The sequence below is a fragment of the Silene latifolia genome, chromosome 10, assembly GCF_048544455.1.
Source record: "Silene latifolia isolate original U9 population chromosome 10, ASM4854445v1, whole genome shotgun sequence".
Classification (NCBI taxonomy): Eukaryota; Viridiplantae; Streptophyta; class Magnoliopsida; order Caryophyllales; family Caryophyllaceae; genus Silene; species Silene latifolia.
Window position 1 is genome coordinate 66,452,496 of NC_133535.1, and position 19,259 is coordinate 66,471,754.

General features: G+C 41.0%; 2 protein-coding genes and 2 non-coding genes across 4 annotated transcripts; 3 read left to right on the plus strand and 1 right to left on the minus strand.

Moving 5' to 3' along the window:
* Positions 1–963: 963 nt before the first annotated feature.
* On the plus strand, positions 964–1,070 carry LOC141609674 (small nucleolar RNA R71). Its single transcript, XR_012527594.1, has one exon. It is a non-coding gene; the product is annotated as a small nucleolar RNA R71 (small nucleolar RNA).
* A 3,381-nt stretch (positions 1,071–4,451) lies between these two features.
* LOC141607708 (uncharacterized) lies at positions 4,452–4,853 on the minus strand. Its single transcript, XM_074427061.1, has one exon. The coding sequence runs from the start codon at positions 4,851–4,853 to the stop codon at positions 4,452–4,454; it is 402 nt and encodes a 133-aa protein (XP_074283162.1).
* A 4,859-nt stretch (positions 4,854–9,712) lies between these two features.
* Positions 9,713–9,819, plus strand: LOC141609580 (small nucleolar RNA R71). Its single transcript, XR_012527506.1, has one exon. It is a non-coding gene; the product is annotated as a small nucleolar RNA R71 (small nucleolar RNA).
* A 3,299-nt stretch (positions 9,820–13,118) lies between these two features.
* LOC141607709 (uncharacterized) lies at positions 13,119–13,718 on the plus strand. Its single transcript, XM_074427063.1, has one exon. It carries the CDS (start codon positions 13,119–13,121, stop codon positions 13,716–13,718), a length of 600 nt encoding a protein of 199 aa, XP_074283164.1.
* The last annotated feature ends 5,541 nt before the right edge of the window (positions 13,719–19,259 follow it).

Here is a 19,259-nt window from a genome sequence, read left to right on the forward strand (position 1 = left end):
TCTTGATAAGGTTGGTTGGTTATGGGTAAAGGGAACCCATAGTCATACCGAGCATTGGAACCTTGGTTGTTGTTTTGCCCCCCTTGGAAGTTAGCTCTAGGACCATTGTTGTTGAAGTTTGATCCTTGACCTTGTTCTTGAAACCCTTGAACATACCCTTGCCGAAATCCTTGGTTTGCTTGGTTCACTTGATTCCCTTGGTAAAACCCTTGGTTGCTTTGATTTCCACCAAAATCTTGGTATCCTTGTGGTTGACTCCCATAATTTTGGTTTTGATTGTTGTTTGGCCATTGGTTTTAATTCCCGAGATTAGTTCTTGGGTTGGGGAATATTCCCCTTTGTTGAGCAAAACTGGGTGGATTGTTTGGGGCTTGTGGTTGAAGGTGTTGTGGGTTTTGAACATTGGTACTTTTGTAACTAAAGTTGAGGTGGTTCCTTAAACCGGGGTGGTAGAAATTGGTATTTGGATTGTAGACGTTGGGGTTGTTGAAAGGTGGTCTTGTGGGTCTTGAATTGTTGTTAAAGCTTTGAAAAGCGTTAACCTCTTGAACATTTTCATCGTAGACACCATTGTAATTGTTGGCACACAAGTCATATGTGTGACCACTCCCTCCACAAAGTTCACAACTTGAGACTTGAGCCACTTCCTCCATGGGTGCCCCATGTGAGGTTGCGGCTTGGTGCACTTGATTTCTTTGAAACTTCTCAAATTGTTTTGTGAGTAAGTCGAGCTTGGCATTTGTCTCGGAGTTGGAGGAGTTTTCCTTAGGAAACTTCCCATTCCTTCTTAGCATGTTTCCTCTAGAACCATAGTTTGCTTCCGAATCTACCATTTTCTTGATCAATGTCGTGCCCTCTTCATCACTCAAGTGATCAAATCCTCCCCTCGCGGAGGCATTTACCATCTCCTTAGTCCTCAGTAGCAAAGTTTGAAAGAATGTTTGAGTGATGTACCATTCCGGTATTCCATGGTGGGGGCAACTTGCTATCAAGTCTTGATAACGGTCCTAAGCTTCACCCAAAGACTCCCCGTCCTCTTGTTGAAATGTATGAATCTCTTTACGGAGCATCGCGGTCTTCGATGAAGGGTAATATTTGGCCATGAATGCTTTAGCCAAGGTATCCCATGTAGTGAAGGTATCCGGTGGGTGAATGTTCAACCATCGGTCCGCTTTGCCCGTCAATGAAAACGGAAACAACATCATTCTCAAGGTGTCTTCCGACACCCCATTCTTTTTCATCATTGAAACCTTCCTCTTAAACTTTCGGAGATGAGCATGGGCATCCTCTTCAATATGCCCCCCGAACAAATCCTTCTCAATCAACCCGACTTGGGCGGGATGCATTTCAAAGTTGTTTGGGGCCAAGGTGCCAAAATTGATAGGGTTACATGAATCATTATGGTTAGGCCGGTTATGATCTCTAAGAGCCATTTGTGGTGGTGGATTTGGTATTTGATGTGGTGGTTTTTGAGGTGGGCTATTATAATTAGGGAAGTTATGAAAAGGGTTTTCTAGTAGAGTCTCAATTGTGAGGTTTGGTTGAAGTGTGGTTGTGGTATCAATATTTTGTGGGATGTGTGAATTTGGTTGGTCAAAGTTTGCTTGAGGGGAACTATTCCTAACTCTCTCAAGGGTCCTTTTGTCCTCAAGGTTCTAAAAAGCCTTTCGGGGTCGGAGTTGAAGAGAAGAGCTTGGTGGTTCCTTCTAGGCATGCACTTGACAAATCGTTAGTCTCCTAGTGTTTTTACACATTAGGGGAAGGCAAGGAATCACACACTTTACAAAGAACACACAACTACTAAAACAAACTAATAATTGAGATAAGACTAAAGCAAAGACTCTAAGTAAAACTAAGTATAACCTAACGACATCCCCGGCAACGGCGCCATTTGATGTGTAAGTTTTAACGGTAGGGTCAAGTCGCTTACCACCAACAAAATTTAACCCAATTTAAGCCTAAATCGGGGTCGAACCACGAGGATGGGGTGGATTTCTACTTAGTCTAAGTAAGAGTCTAGTCTAGTCAAAATGAAGGAAAAGGGTTTGATTTAAGCTACTCGATGGAACTAAACAAAATAGTGAAGAAATATGTGTTCAAATGATTAAAGGCTAGGGTTTTCGGGGTCATCTAAATGAACTATGGGCAAACAAGTCGATTTAAATAGTCTATGATGAAGGTTTATCCTAGGATGGGAATCAATCTCTTGATAATCCTAAAGGCGGTCACCAACTCTCGTTGAGCAACTACCCTTCCTAAAGCATGCACAAAGACCACCACAAACTCTCATTCAATGGAGGAATTAAACAATTAAGACAAAAGGCACAAGTTCTCACTTACACAATTTATCAAACACCTTGTATGCAATACTAAGAAAGACAAATTCTACACCATAGACTCAAAACAATCAACCTATCATGCCCAATAATCCGATTCAGACTCCCCCTAAACCATAGAAGGGTAACTACTCACTCATGTTTAGGTTGTTCAAGCAAGTAAATGGAGAAAACCAAACAACAACAAGAGAAGACATGATAATGATTCGAGCAATTATAAAAGACAAAACAAAATGTAAACAATTGATTAACAAAGTAAATAAGAGAAGGGATATACCAACAAAAGTAAAGATGATTGCTTTGATTGAATAAATGAAGGAAATCCTCCACAATCTCCCAATACAATCCTAAAAAACAAAGTGTAAACAATTGATTCTCACTAATACTAACTAATTTCACTAAGTAATTAATAATTATTATGTAAAGATTAAAGCTTGATTAAGGAAAGATTACAATAATTGGGAAAGTTTTCAGATCTAGGGTTATGTCTACAAAGGGTTTAAGGAGGGGGTATTTATAGTCTTGCATAAGATTAAGAAGAAAAGAGGAGAAAAGCCCAAATCCGTCATCTGCTGCGTTCTGCCGGTGGACCGGCTGCCGGTTCGCCTACCGGCAGGGCAGTCAAAATGAACTTCAAGTTGGAATTTAGCTGGCAAGTGTGTTCTGCCGGTGGACCGGCTGCCGGCCTGCCGGCAGAACACTGTCTTCAAAGTCTTCAAATCCCTTAGGATGTTGCGTTCTTCCGGTGGACCGGCTACCGGTGCTCCTACCGGTAGTGAGGCCAAACTTCTTTTTCTCCTTCAATTCAAATTAATTCTAGCTGTTGTGTTCTACCGGTGGGCCGGCTGCCGGCAGAGCACAACATTCAGGTTGATTTCTTCCTTCTCTTTGGCAAAGTGGGGGATGTGTTCTGCCGGTGGCCAGACCGGCTGCCGGTCTGCCGGCAGAACACAACATTCAGCAATTTTCACCTCTTCTTCATGTAAAGGCATTGGAATGCCATCCTTGCCCCAATTCCTCCATACTCGACTCGATTCCTGAAAGAGGATACACCAAATCACAGGTACGGGGATTGGGCACAAAATACAAGGAAAGGCATATAAAACCGACTCGATATGGGTCGGAATGCGTAAAAGAAAAGGGAAAATTTGGTCCAAATAAATCATATATCAGCTGTCATGGCACGAGTGGGTCTGGAACTTAAAAAAGGTAAACGAGCTGCTAGATGGCATCAAAGATCGTTCGACTATCTGTTTGAGTTTGTTCGGGTTTGTAATATTCATCTTTGATCCCGGCATATTGAGGCAACAAGAATTGAGGACAATTCCTTCTAAAGGGAGAGGGGATGATACGAAAAAGGGATTGCCTCATAAAGAAAGGCAGATGGAGCTGCTAAATTAGGTCAAATTCCGAGACAAATAAAGAAATAAAAGTCCTACGAGTATTTGGATTAGAATGGTCTCCTAATTCTATTAGGATTAACAAGTCTTTCCTAGTTCTCGTAGTAGTAGGTTTACTATTTCCTAGTCATATTAGACGTTAATTATTTTCCTAATTGCATTAAAAGATATTTATTTTCTTTCCTAGTTTCGATAGGAGAATTATTTTCCTAATTTTAGTTAAGGTAAGGAAGCTAGTTTCCTTATTCGGTTTAGGAGTCGAGTTAGCTAGCTATAAATAGGGAGTCATTTGTAATCGTTTGAGACAGATTGAGTTATTGAATAAAAACAGTGAGTTTTTCATTTACAGTTGTAAACATCGGTTCGACGAGTTCGTTTCAAAATTGTTATTGTTTGACGTGTTTTCAAGCATTAACCCGAGTTATAATCAATACGCCTTGATTATAGTTCACCATTATTCGATCTATAGGTCTAGATCGCGCAAATATCCCATTGTTTAGATTTCAAGACAGATTTCGAAGCAAGTATCCTTATTTCATTATTGTTCCTTATTCTGTTAAACCGCTTCCGCGCAACTTTCGTATCACCCGTCACACAATCCAATATGTGCCAAGTACGATGCTTCCGAATTCTCTCATTGTCTTACTATATGCATGCTATATACAAGTGGTGGTTCTTGTGGAACTCCACCAAACCAAATCAATGTTCAAATCTTTTAACTTGACCCTTCCTCGGGAAGTGGTTCCCCGAGGTAGAGCACTGCAATCGGACCCTTGTCATCTCCATCGTAGTAACGCTTCACTCGTTCCCCATTGACTTTGAAGGTTCCACCTTCCTCACTCCAAAGTTCAAAGCCACCGTAAGGAGATATGTTCATCACTTTGAAGGGTCCCGAACACCTCGATCTAAGCTTGCCCGGGAATACCTTCACCTTGGAATTGAAAAGGAGAAAAAGGTCTCCCACACCGATATCTATCTTCACAATTTTGGCATCATGCCATTTCTTCGTTTGATCCTTGTAAATTTTGGAGCTCTCATAAGCTTCCAACCTCAATTCTTCTAGTTCATTCATTTGGAGAAATCGAACTTCTCCGGCGGCATCAAAGTCAAAATTCATTTCTTTAAGAGCCCACCAAGCTTTATGCTCTAGCTCAACGGGCAAATGATATGCTTTGCCATACACAAGCTAGTGGGGTGTGGTGCCAGGAGGTGTTTTGTACACCTTTCTCAATGCCCATAATACATCCGGGAGCTTTTATGACCAATCCTTCCGGCTCTTGCTTGTCACCTTCTCCAAGATATCTTTGATTTGGAGGTTAGAAACCTGCACTTGCCCACTAATTTGAGGGTGGTAGGCAAGGGTTGTTTTATGCCGCACTCCGTATGACTCTATCAACGCCTTGAAGGTGCTTTTGCGGAAATGGGAGCCGCCATCACTAATCACAACTCGTGGAGTTCCAAACCGGGGGAAGATTGTACTTTTGAACAACTTCATCACAACCTTGGAGTCATTGGTTGGTGATGCAACCGCTTCTATCTGCTTCGAAACATAGTCCACGAAAACCAAAATGTATTCATTGCCACATTAGTTGGGAAATGGTCCCATAAAGTCTATACCCCAACAATCGAATAGCTCAATTTCAAGGATGTTGTTAAGGGGCATCTCATTCCTTTTTCCGATGTTACCGGTGCGTTGACACGCATCACATGACTTCACCAAGTAGTGGATGTCTTTGAACATAGAGGGCCAATAGAATCCGCCTTGGAGGATCTTGGCAATGGTTCGTGAAGTGGCCAAGTGTCCTCCATAGGCCGAATTGTGTACCCGATCAACAATTTCCATGCCCTCCTCTCTAGACACGCACCTCCGGAACATTCCATCCCTGCACTTACGGAACAAGTGGGGATAATTCCAAAAATATTGCTTGGCGTCATGCCTCAGTTTTCTCCTCTCTCTTAGTTCAAACTCATCCGGTATAAACCCATTTACCAAGTAGTTAGCAAGATCCGTGAACCATGGAGTTGTGGTTCTAACTCCCATAAGACTATCTTCTCTTAGCCATTCATTAATCGGCCCACCTTCATATTGAATTCCGTGATCTTCAACGGTTAACCGAGATAGGTGGTCGGCCACAACATTCTCGGTTCCCGCCTTGTTCTTGATTTCCAAGTCAAACTCTTGAAGTAATTAAATCCATCTCAAGATCCTTGACTTGGCATCCTTTTTCACCATGAGTTGCCTCAAAGCGGTGTGATCTGTATACACCACCACCTTGGAGCCAACCAAATATTGCCTGAATTTCCCAATAGCATGAACTATGGCCAACATCTCCTTCTCCGTGATTGAATAGTTGCATTGAGCTTGGTCAAGAGTTTTGCTAGTGTAGTAGATGACATGGTGCTTTTTGTCAACTACTTGGCCTAAAACCGCGCCCACCACAAAATCCGACGCATCACATATAATCTCGAATGGAAGATTCCAATCCGGAGCCCGAATTATAGAAGTCGAGACCAAAGCTTGCTTCAACCTATGGAATGACTCAAGACAAACTTCATCAAACATAAAAGGCACATCCTTGAGGAGAAGTGAGCTTAATGGTTTTGCAATCTTTGAAAAGTCTTTAATGAAATGCCTATAAAATCCAGCATGGCCAAGAAAACTCCTCACCCCCTTCATATTTGAGGGAGGTGATAAATTTTCTATGACCGCCACTTTGGCTCCATCAACCTCAATGCCCCTCTTGGAGATAATGTGACCAGGCACAATCCCCTCTTTAACCATGAAATGACATTTTTCCCAATTTAAAACTAGATTGTGCTCTTCACATCTTTTCAAAATATTTGTCAAATTAACAAGTCCATGGTCAAAGGAGTCTCCAGGGACACTAAAGTCATTCATGAAGACTTCCATGCTCTTTTCAAGAAAATTTGAGAAAATGGCCATCATACACCTTTGAAAGGTGTCGGGTGCATTACACAACCCAAATGGTCGGTAAGCATAAACTTTAATGAGGCATGTAAATGTTGTTTTCTCTTGGTCCTCCGGATGGATTGGTATTTGGAAAAATCCGGAGTATCCATCAAGAAAACAATAGTAAGCATGCCCCGCAAGCCTTTCTAACATTCGATCGATGAAGGAGATAGGGAAATGGTCTTTGAGGCTTGCGGCATTTAAATTTCTATAATCAATGCACATCCGCCACCCGGTCACCAGACGAGTAGGTATGTGAGTCCAATCCTCTTGTTCCACCATAGTCACCCCACCTTTTTTGAGTACTACATGGACGGGACTCACTCGCTTACTATCGGTGATTTGGTAAATAATCCCCACTTCAAGCAATTTTAAAACCTCATTTTTCACAACCTCGGTCATCTTGGGTTTATTCGCCTTAGACCATCAACCTTAGGTTGACTTACCTCCTCTAACACGATCCTATACATGCACAAGTTTGGACTTAGTCCCTTGAAATCATCAATGTTATACCCTAGTGAGCTTTTGTGAGCTTTCAAAAGTTTTTGTTCTTGAGCCTCACTAAGGTTGGCATTGATTATCACGGGATAAGACTCTCCCTCACCAAGAAAGGCATACTTGAGTGAGGGAGCTAGAGGTTTGAGTTGTACCTTTGGAGGGAGAAGTCCCTCCACCTTCTTCAAAAGTTCATCATCGACCTCATGGTCTTCCTTCATTTCCTCATCATGTAGGGATATTTGGAAGACCTCTTCCATCTCCGACTCTTCTCGAGCCACCGAATCAACTACCTCATCAATCACTTCAATAGTACTCGCTCTTTTAACTTTGGGGCCTTTCATCAAATTTGGAAAATTAAATTCGGCATTGGCACCCTCAATCTGGAAGGTTAGCCGCCCATTTCTCACATCAATAAGTACTCCTCCGGTAGCCAAGAATGCCTACCTAGGATAATGAGGGTGTGGCTATCCTCCGGGATGTGAAGGACAAAAACGTCAGCCAGGATTAAATACTTCCCAACTTTGACAGGTATGTCTTCAAGCTACCCCAAAGGGCTCTTGAGAGACCTATCTGCCAATTGGAGGGTCATGGTAGTAGGAGCAAGACTATGAATGCCAATTTTCTTTGCAACTTTTAGAGGAATAACACTCACACTTGCTCCCAAGTCACAAAGAGCTCTTGATATAGGAACACCACCAACTATACAAGGAATTGAAAAGCTTTGCGGTTCACCAAGTTTATTGGGCATCTTGTTAAGGATATGAGCACTATATGCCTCTTCCATTGCCACTGTTTCTTGTTCACCCAAGACTCTTTTCTTAGCCAAGATATCCTTTAAGAATTTTGAGTAAGTTGGCATGTTCAAGATCACTTTCTTAAAGGGTAAGGTTACTTCAAGTTTCTCAAGCATGTCACAAAACTTGGCATACTTGAAGTTTTCCCTAATCTTTATGGCTCTTGAGGGGTAAGGCATATGTGTAGTAAGTTGAGAATCGGAGAGTACCTTTGTAGGGTTTGAGTTCTTTGTTACCTTAGTGGTGGGTTGTAGGAGCACCTCCTAGGTAGCATCTTCACGCCCTTCTTTCTCATATGGTAAATCATCAACCGAACCGTCAGCTTCCATTTCTACTTGTATTTTCCCACTTGAAGGTTCTTCACAAGCTTTCTTCCCTTTATTAACTTCACTCATCCGAGCCATTGGTGTCATCGGTGGGCTTTCCCTTCCACCATTCATTTCCATCTCTTTTTCTTGGGATCCACATCAACTTCTATCTCAAGATACTTGTAGGGATCTTCAAGCACTATTCCACTTCTAAATACCACCGCATTTGCTTGGTGGCTAGTAGAAGCGTCCTTGGAGCTTTGCCCTTGACCTAACAAACCACCGGGTGGCCTATGGGGGTTAGCAAGAGCATGAGCGGCCAATCGGGCCTCCAATTTCCTCATTTATTTTTGGTGAGCAAGTCTAAGGTTAGCATTTTCTTGTTGAGTAGCCTTCATGAAGTTAGCGAAGTCTTGGCTATGTTGCATTTGTATGTTCTTCACCACCCTCATAAGTTCACATTGGAAGGTGTCACCTAGGGGTTCTTGATATGGTTGGTTGGCTATGGGTAAAGGGAACCCATAGTCAATCCGGGTGTTGGGACCTTGATTGTTGTTAAAATTTTGTCCCCCTTGATAATTCCCCCTAGGACCATTGTTGTTGAAGTTTGGTCCTTGACCTTGGTCTTGAAAGCTTTGCCCAAACCCTTGATTGGTTTGGTCCCCTTGATAGAACCCTTGATTGCTTTGGTTGCCCCCAAAATTTTGGTAACCTTGAGGTTGGTTACCAAAGTTTTTGTTTTGATTTCTGGTGTAGTTTCTTTGATTGGGATATCCACCTCTAGGCTGGGAAAACCCGGGTGGATTGGTATTGGGCATTTGTGCTTGAAGGTGTTGTGGGTTTTGCACATTAGTGCTCTTGTAGCTAAAATTGGGGTGATTCCTCAAACCCGGATGATAGAAGATGGTGTTTGGGTTATAAACATTGGGATTGTTGTAGGGTGGTTGTGGTGCTCTTATATTGTGGTTATAGCTTTGGAAGGGATTAACATCTTGGACATTTTCCTCATACCCCACATTATAGTTATTGGCACACATGTCAAAAGTGTGACCATTTCCCCCACAAAGCTCACAAGATGGAACTTGAACTACCTCCTCCATGGATGGACCATGAGAGGTGGTAGCTTGATGAACTTGATTTATTTGCAATTTCTCAAGTTGCTTGGTGAGTAAGTCAAGCTTGGCATTGGTTTCGACATTTGAATTAGTGGAATTTTCCTTCGGATACCGGCCATTCCTTCTAAGCACGTTGCCTCTTGTACCATAGTTGGCTTCCGAGTCTACCATATTTTGTGCCCTCGTCATCACCCAAATGGTCGAATCCCCCTCCCGCGGAGGCATTCACCATGTCCTTGGTCCTAGGTAGCAAAGTTTGAAAGAAGGTTTGAGTAATGTACAAAGCCGGAATCCCATGGTGAGGACAACTAGCAATGAGAACTTGGTATCTATCCCATGCCTCCCCTAGGGACTCTCCTTCTTCTTGTTGGAAAGTATGAATTTCATTACGGAGCATGGCGGTCTTGGATGTCGGGTAATACTTTTCTAAGAATGCCTTGGCGAAAGCATCCCGCGTGGTAAATGTGTCCGGTAGGTGAACATTCAACCAACGATCCGCCTTCCCCATTAGAGAGAATGGGAACAAAATCAACCTCAAAGTTTCCTCAGACGCGCTCCATTTCGCTTCATCATGCCCACTTTGCTGTTGAATATCCTAAGATGGGCATGAGCATCTTTATCAGCATTCCCACTAAAACAATCCTTTTCTATCGAGCCCACTTGGGCGGGGTGCATTTCGAAATTGTTCGGAGCCAAGGGACCAAAGTTAATTGGGTTACAAGCATCATTATGGTCGGGTCGGTTATGGTCGCGTAAAGACATTGGTGGTGGTGGTGGACTTGGTATTTGAGGGGGTGGTGATTGAGGTGGAGCCGGAATTTGAAAGTCGTGAAAAGGATTTTCTATTGGAGTCTCAATTGTGTCATTTGGTTGTAGTTGGGTTGTGGTTTCAATGATTGGTAGAGTGAGTAAGTTTGGTTGGTCAATGTTTGCTTGAGGAGAGTTCCTAACTCTTGCAAGAGTCCTTGTTCTCAAGGTTTGAAAGAGCCTCTCGGGGTCGGGGTTAAAGAGCAAAGCTTGATGGTTCCTCGTGGGCATGCAGCCGATAAACCGTTAGTCTCCTAGTGTTTTTACACACTAGGGGAAAGCAAAAATTACACACTCTACGATGAAACACACAACTACTAAAGCAAACAAGCAAGTAACTTAAAACTAAAGCTAAGACTGTTAACAAACTAAGTATAGCCTAACGCCGTCCCCGACAACGGCGCCACTTGATGAGCCGGATATACCGTCAAGTCCGATATCAAAACATTTATAAAGTACCCAAATTAAGTAGTATAATTAAGGTGTCGGTCTCAAGGATGGCGGGGGCTTACACGATAATTCGATTGGGTCTTAGTTTAGTCAAATAAAGATGGAGATTGATTGAATACTAGCAACTAATTATAAACTAAAGCAAGCAATTAATGAGATGTGTAAACAATCAATTTAGGAACTAAGGTAGTCGGGTTCCCCTAGGAAAGGTTAGTTAACAATGGGTGTCAAATGGTTTCGGGGTAATTATTAGTGAAGAAAGTGAGCTAATTTCTTACACTCATCTTTAAGATGGAGACAAGAATCATCATTAAGCATCCTATCTCATCATAAACATGCTATCAAGTAACTACATAAAATGTCTTTTATAAGGAAGCTAAGCAAACTTTATAGAAAAGTATGAACTCTCATACACACATATTTTCAACAAACACCTTATATGCATGATTATAAACACTAACATTATCACCCAAAAACATGTATTAACAACCCATTTTATTAACTTAAACCTCCACTTAGGTTCCCCCTAAACCCTAGTGGGAGACTACTCACACATGCTTACAAAGCAAATGTAAACAATTGAACAAAAGCAAACAAACATGGCAACAAATATTTTATAAAGGTGAACAATTACTAAGTAACAAATGAAAATGTAAACTATTGAATAAACAAAGCAAATAAAGAAGAGAATTGTACCAACAATTAGGAATATTGTAACTTTGATTGAATTGAGGAAGAAATTCTTCAATAGCTTCAAAATACAACCCAATAACTAAATGTAAACAATTGATATTAACTATTACTAAGCTAATTTTGCGAAATAATTAATGTTGATTAAGGAAAGATTATTGCTTTGATTAGGGTAAGATTGCATAAATTAAGGGAAAGTTTCAGATCTAGGATTGTGTGTACAAATGATTAAGGGAGGGGGTATTTATACTACTCCCTTGGATTAAACATAAAGAGAGGAAAATGAAGCCTAATTCCCGTCAAAGGTCCCTGTGCCGACCAGCCGGCTGCCGGCCTCCCTACCAGCAGGGAGTTCTTTTTTCCAAATGTATAGAATTGACCTGGGGTTGTTCTCTGCCGATGGGCCGGCCTGTCGGCCTGCCGGCAGAGCACACTTCTTTCTTGTCTTTTCTTCGTTTCTTCACAACTGTAGGGGGTGTGTGCCGGTTGACCGGCTGCCAGTCTGCCAGAAGCAAACCCTTCTTACTTGTCTTTTCTTCTCTTCTTCACAAGTGTAAGAGGTGCGTGCCAGTTGACCGGCTGCCGGTGTGCCGACCGGTATCAAGAATTTTTCAATTTACATTATTTTATTCTCTTCAAAATTGGCTAAGTCATGGGAGGGGTTCCTTATCGGTTGGCCGGTTGCCGGCCTGCCGACGGAGAACACTTCTTCAGCAATTCCTCCTTCTTTTCTTCATGTTTACTCATCGAATCGTCTTACTTGCTCCGATTCCTCTATAACCGCCTCAAATCCTGCAGGAGGAGCACAAAATCATAGACGAGGAGATCAGACACAAAATGCAAGATAAGACATACAAAACCGACTCAATTGGAGTCGGATTACATTAAAATAGAAGGGACATTCGGTGTAAATAAATCGTATATCAACTATCCATACAAACACTCAACATATATTCAACTTATATCACACATCACTCATTATCCACACTTACTTCACGCAATCATTGTACTAAATTCAAGACACCTTATGCCAGCTAAAGTCATTTTCTCCTATTCCAAATTTCCAATTATGAATCATACACCTACCTACTTTCACGGTTTAAATTCACATCAAACGGACAACTTACGTTAATGCCAAAAAAGACACATGTTTCACATTCATAGCTCTCAAGTACAACATCACTCATCACACATTATTAGCACTTGCCCTTTTATCCTCATAACCTCGCTGACTCACTCTTATTTCACATTCTCTCGATCATAGATACGTGTGTCTACATGCAGTATAAATAATGGACCTTGGACAGAAATGAACAATCCTGACAAGGCCACAATACAGACAACTTCAAAAATGCAATAAACTTTGGCAATTTAGTAAAAATATCAAATGACCTTTACAAATCATGAAATTTGGTGACAATTTAGTTAAGGGTATGAACTAAGACTGTACCAAAAACTAGGAATTTTCAAGCAATCTAAGTATTTTTAAAAATTCATCTAACCGACAGTTGCAACACTGAAACATACAGCTTCTCAGTATGACTCTTGTGACTATTTTGTGAAATTTTCTGATAAACTAAGAAGATATAATTATCAAATTCACCCTCAAGCAAGCACAGAAGGTTTACTTAATAACTTAAGAGACCTGAAAAGGATTTACTCAAGTAAGCATAGAGTAAAATTCAAACAGACAGTCCTCCTGCAGATGCTGCTTGGACCTTGAAGAGTATCTGCAAGATTAAGGAATTGATGAAGAGTGCTTATACTGATGGACATTGGCAACCTGATGTGAAGGGATATAATGTTAGAAGTGGATATGATTGGTTGAGAGTGCATCAAAACAAACCTTGGTGGTATAACACAATCTGGAGTAACTGGAATGTCCCTAAACATGCTTTTATCTCTTGGATTACCATGCATAATGGGATGAACACTAGGGAGAAACTACACAGTTTTGGTTGCTGCAGCACAGATGCATGCTGTATTTGTGAGAATGCAAAGGAAACTATGTCACACCTCTTCTTTGAATATGAATACAGTAAAATTGTTGTATCTCTCATTCAAGATTGGTGTGGGGCTCGCATTTCGATGTCTAATGCCATGGCTGGTGGCTATGGCAATGCTGGTGGCATACTGCTACAACGGGTATATTCTCTTGTCCTCTCTGCTTGTATTTATCATGTGTGGGAGCAGAGGAATTCAGCTAGGATTAATGGCAGTCTTCTAGCTCCATCTTTGGTGGTTCAGAGAATTAAAGAAGTTATAAGGCAAAGAATAAAATTCAAATGCACAGCTAAACTGAATAGACGGGATGAAGTATGGTTAGAAAAGTTGGGAATTAGATTGTAAGTTTGATCCTCATGGGGTTCGAACTAGGATACAGATAGGTCACTTGCTTTGTATGTTATAAGTCCTTGTAATTTTGGTTTTTTTTCATATATATATATATATATATATATATATATATATATATATATATATATATATATATATATATATATATATATATATATATATATATATATATATATATATACATCTCACATTTTACCAAAAAAAAAAATTAAATGACATGACAATGCAACTCAAAGCAGATCAAGCAAGCACAGACCTTGTTCTAATTTGCACCACAGATCCTTAATCACCTTCTAAGTAAACACAAGAAGATATTAAGTATGACTTCTAACAATGACAATAGCAAAGTTAGGAAGATTTGCAATTTGAGAGAAAATCTAGGGTTTTAATTCATTAATCAAAGTCTGCCGTACAATTCTAAGGAATGGTCCTTATATAGGCCATTTTCTTGCATCTCACGTACAAATAACCCTAAAGATCTCTCATCTAAGGGCCATGAAATGTCTTAGGAATCAAACAAACTTAGAAGAAATATATTACAAATGGATATAAAAGCAATAAAGGCGAACTAGACTGATAAAACAAAAGAGCAGCTGTGATGTTGACAGGTTCTGACTTCTCTTTTGGCCTGGCTTGAGAAAGGTTTCAGCTTTGTTCTAGGCTCCTTTTGGTGGTCAAGGTGCTATCTCAGATTTGTAGAAACAACGTTAAAGCAATTCCAGAATGTATGGCTAAATATAGTAATAAACTTTATGCTGCTGCTTGGTTCAGTTTGATGGAGAATAGTCACATGCTGCTGCTTGGTTCATTTTGACTTTATGTGTTGTGCAGTGCAGGTTAGTCTTGGCTCCTTGGCTTTTTTTGTGGATTAATTGAAAAGGGGTTCAGCTAGCCAGGGTGGTTGCTGCTTGATGCTGGCTTGAGTTGGCTTGCAAGACTTGGGGAATGTGGACTGTAAAATGTTTTGGCCTGATCATTGCTTAGTATTATGAGACCATGGCTTTCCTGACCTTGGCCATCATCAGGATTATCTTGGCCATGGGTCATAGCTCTTGCTGCAATCCCTCTTTCCTCAAAAGGGCTTGACCTCAAGCCTGTGTCCTCCTCTCCTTCAGAACTTCCATAGTAAGGACTTAGATCACCCACATTGAAGGTTCCATGGACACCATAATCACTTGGCAAGTCTACTTTTTAAGCATTTGTACCAACCCTCTCAATGAACTCAAAGGGACCATCTGCCCTTAGCATCAATTTGTTCTTTCTTTTTGCTAGGAACCTATCCTTCCTCAGGTGTAGCCACACCAAGTCTCTTGTTTTAAATTCCTTCTTTTTCTTAGGGATCTTGGACTTCTTCTTGTACAACTCGACTTCTCAATCTGTTTTTTCACAGATTCATGCAATCTGAGCATTTGTTCAGCTCTCTTCTTGGCATCTCAATTCATTTCTTCTCTAGGAACAGTTGAGAGTTCAAGGGGCATTAATGGATTTACCCCATAGACCACTTCAAATGGACCGTGTCCTGTTGCAGATGAGGGGGCTCTATTGAATGTAAATTCAGCTTGAGCCAGCTTCATATCCCAATCCTTCAAGGATTTGCTGACAATGCACCTTAGAATCATCCCAAGAGTCTTGTTGGTGACTTCTGTTTGGCCATCAGTTTGTGGATGGTGTGCAATGCTAAACAACAGCTTTGTCTTCAGCAATTTCCACAGAGTTTTCCATAAATAACTCATAAACGTAGTATCCTTATCAGACACTATAATCTTTGGTATACCATGCAACTTCACTACTTCCTTCAGATACAACTCAACAACTCCTGCAGCATCCTCAGTTTTCTTGCAGGCTATAAAATGAACCATCTTGCTAAATCTGTCAACAACTACCATTATAGAATCCTTTCCTCTTTGTGTTCTTGGTAGGGCCACAATAAAGTACATGCTCACATCCTTCCATGGTTTGTTTGGCCCTGGTGAGGTTTGTAGGGTCCTGTTTGAAATGAACTCTTAGCCATTTGGCATACTGAACATCTTCTAAGAATGGTTTGGACATCCCCCATCATCCTTGGCCAGTAAAATTGATCTTGCGGGATTTCCAAAGTTTTCTGCACCCCAAAGTGACCTCATAACCCTCCTGAATGGACTTCTTTGATTAGCAAGTCCCTATAGGATCCCCTTAGCACACACAGTTTGTTGACATTGAATAGGAATCCCCCTTGCAGCAAGTACTTCTTTCCTTGTGTTGTTCCTCCTTCATTCAGTTTTATCCGTTCCTTAGAGAAATCTGGGTCCTCTTTATACATAGCTTTCATAAACTCAAATCCTAGAACTCTTTGTCCCATGACAGTCAACAAGGAATGCCTCCTTGACAGTGCATCATCAACAACATTGAGTTTGCCCTCCTTATACTTGCTTGCAAATGTGAAGGATTGTAGGAACTTAACCCATTTGGCATGCCTGTGACTCAATTTATGTTGGCTATTGATAAACCATAATGCCTCATGATCTGAGTGAAGCACAAAGAGTTTTGGTTTCAAATAGTGGCTCAAATAAATAACAGACCTCACAATGGCATAGAACTCTTTATCATAGGTGGAATATTTCAGCTTTGCACCATTTAATTTTTCACTAAAACAGGCCACATGTCTTTGATCTTGGATTAGGACAGCTCCAAGCCAAACCCCACTTGCATCACACTCAACTTCAAACAGTTTATCAAAATTAGGCAACTTCGGTATTGGAGTTTCACACATGAGTTTCTTAATTCTTTCAAAGGACTGTTGGGCAATGTCAGTCTACTGAAAATCCTCCTTCCTTATGCACTCAGTGATGGGTGCAACAATGGAGCTGAAGTTTTTTATAAACCTTCTGTAAAAAGATGGAAAACCATTGAATCCCCTTACTTCTGTGATTGTCCCTGAGATTGGCCATGTTTGTATAGCTTTGATTTTCTCCTGACTAACAGATATTACCCTTCCTGAAATGATATATCCTAGGAATTCTACCTCCTCAACCATGAAGGTGCATTTTTCAATCTTCCCATACAACTTCTAATTTCTGAGAATTCCAAATATGGTTTCTAAGTGTGACAGATGCTCTTTTGGACTGCTGCTATAGATGAGTATGTCATCAAAGTACACTACAGCAAACCTGCCTAAGCATGGCCTCAACACCTCTGTCATTAGCCTCATAAAGGTGCTTGGTGCATTTGATAACCCAAATGGCATTACCAACCATTCATACAATCCATGCTTTGTCTTGAATGCAGTCTTCCACTCATCCCCTTCTCTGATTCTCACCTGATGGTATCCTTGTATGAGATCTGTTTTAGAAACGATCTTGGCTACACTCAACTCATCCAGCATATCATCTAGTCTTGGAATAGGAAATCTGTACTTGACAGTAATGTTGTTGATAGCTCTGCTATCAGTATACATCCTCCATGTTTTATCTTTTTTGGCACAAGTAATGATGGCACAACACATAGACTCAGGGATTCTCTCACAAATCCTTTGGCCATCAAGTCTTCAATTTGATGTTGTAACTCTATGGTTGCTGTTGGATCACATCTGTAGGCAGGCCTGTTTGGCAACACAGGCCCTGGTACCAGATCTATATGATGTTCAATCCCCCTCAGAGGTGGTGATCCACTAGGTAACTCATGTGGAAACACCTCCTTGTATCTCTGAATCAAAGGGATGGTCTCTGTTGGCACACTAGTGCCTTCTCCTTCCCTGACCTCCTTTGACAGCAATATAAGAATGGGCTGCTCTTGCTTGATTTCTTTGATCATGGCTGCCTCAGATAGAAAGAGCACACCATTCCTCTCTTCTGGCATGTTAGGACTGCCATAGTTTCTTTGGTTTGGTGGCAAGGGAGTCAAAGTGACCTTCTTGCCATGATGCTTGAACACATTATCCTTCCCTTGGTGAGTGGTGTTCCTGTCAAACTCCCAGGGTCTCCCTAGTAATAGATGGCAAGCATCCATGGGGACCACATCACACAAAACTTCATCCTTGTACATTTTATCAACCTTCACTTCAGAATCCTTGCTTAACCATCTCAATTTATAAGGATGTGGATGCTCTTGGGTGGGTAAGCTCAGTTTGCTAACCATGGTGGTATAAGCTACATTGGTACAGCTACCCTCATCAATGATTAAATTGTAGACTCTTCCTTGGACAGTGAACCTACTTCTGAAGATCAAGGACCTTTGGTCAGCTTCTAAGGGAGCTTGATGAGAGTGCATAACCCTCCAAAGAACCAGACTGTGCCCTGTATCAGGATGAGCAACAATCTGCTCCTTACTGGAACCCTCCTCAGTCTTCACTTCCCCCGCAACCAGTGTCTCGTCTCCCTCATACTCAACTAGCCCTTCTCTTTCCCATTCTTCAACTTCCATAGTAGTGAGAGTCTTGTTAGAAGGACAATCCTTCTTGAAATGACCATACCCTTGACACTGAAAGCACTTAGTTCTTTCTCTTGGTACAAGTGGGTTGGTTTTTGGGATCAAGGGTGCTTTTTCTTTATCTTTTGTAGTTGAGTTTACTGTGTTGGGTGTTTCTGTGATCTTTAGGCCAGTGTAGGGTTTGAATGGTGGTCTAGTAGGAAACTTAGACACCACAGGTTTGGTCTTTCCCATCTTCTCAACCCTTACAGCAAGATTGACTACCTCATCAAATGACCACACTTGTTGCATTCTTACTCTGCTAGCAATCTTAGGATCCAAGCCTTCAACAAACCTAGCAATCTTTTGCTGAGGTTTTTCAGTGACCTCACATTACAAGGTTAGCTGTTCAAAGTTTCTAAGATAGGACTCAACAGATTGCTGGTCTTGTCTTAACTGGGTTAGCTTAATAAAAATATTTTTCTTTCAATTTCTTTTTCATTTTAAGCCAAGATCTAATTGGTTCCTTTCCATCCCTAATCCTCTGATATTTCATACTCTCATACCATAGAGAAGCATATCCCTTAAATTTTAGAATGGCAACCTTAAAGGACTTCCTATCATTATACTCTTTAAACTCATAAATCTTCATAATTTAAACTACCATGGAATTCAGGAATGTCTACCGTTACATCTTTGTCTCTAACATCATAGATCCCCTTCTCCATTCTTGAGTCATCTGACTCAGAGATGGCTTCCTCATATGGATTATGATGTGGTTGCCTCCTTCCTACTCCCATTACAATCCCTCTCCCTCTGCCTCTTCCTCTGGGGTGTGGTTGTGCTCTAGGGTTATGGTTTGGGAACCTCTCCATGACAGTGTGGAAAGCATTGAGAAAGGTATCCACATTTCCTGCTCGATTTTCTATCCTTGTTTCAATACCAGCAAGTCTCTCTTTACTCATTGGGTTGTTTTTGTATTTTTGTTATAGTTAGGGTAAATGAACTAACTTTCTTTCTCTCAGAACTAACACAAGATGGAATTGTGTTATAACCGAGGCTCTGATAACCAATTTGCAGTGTAAACAATGGACCTTAGACATAAATGAACAATCCTGACAAGGCCACAATACAGACAGCTTCAGAAATGTA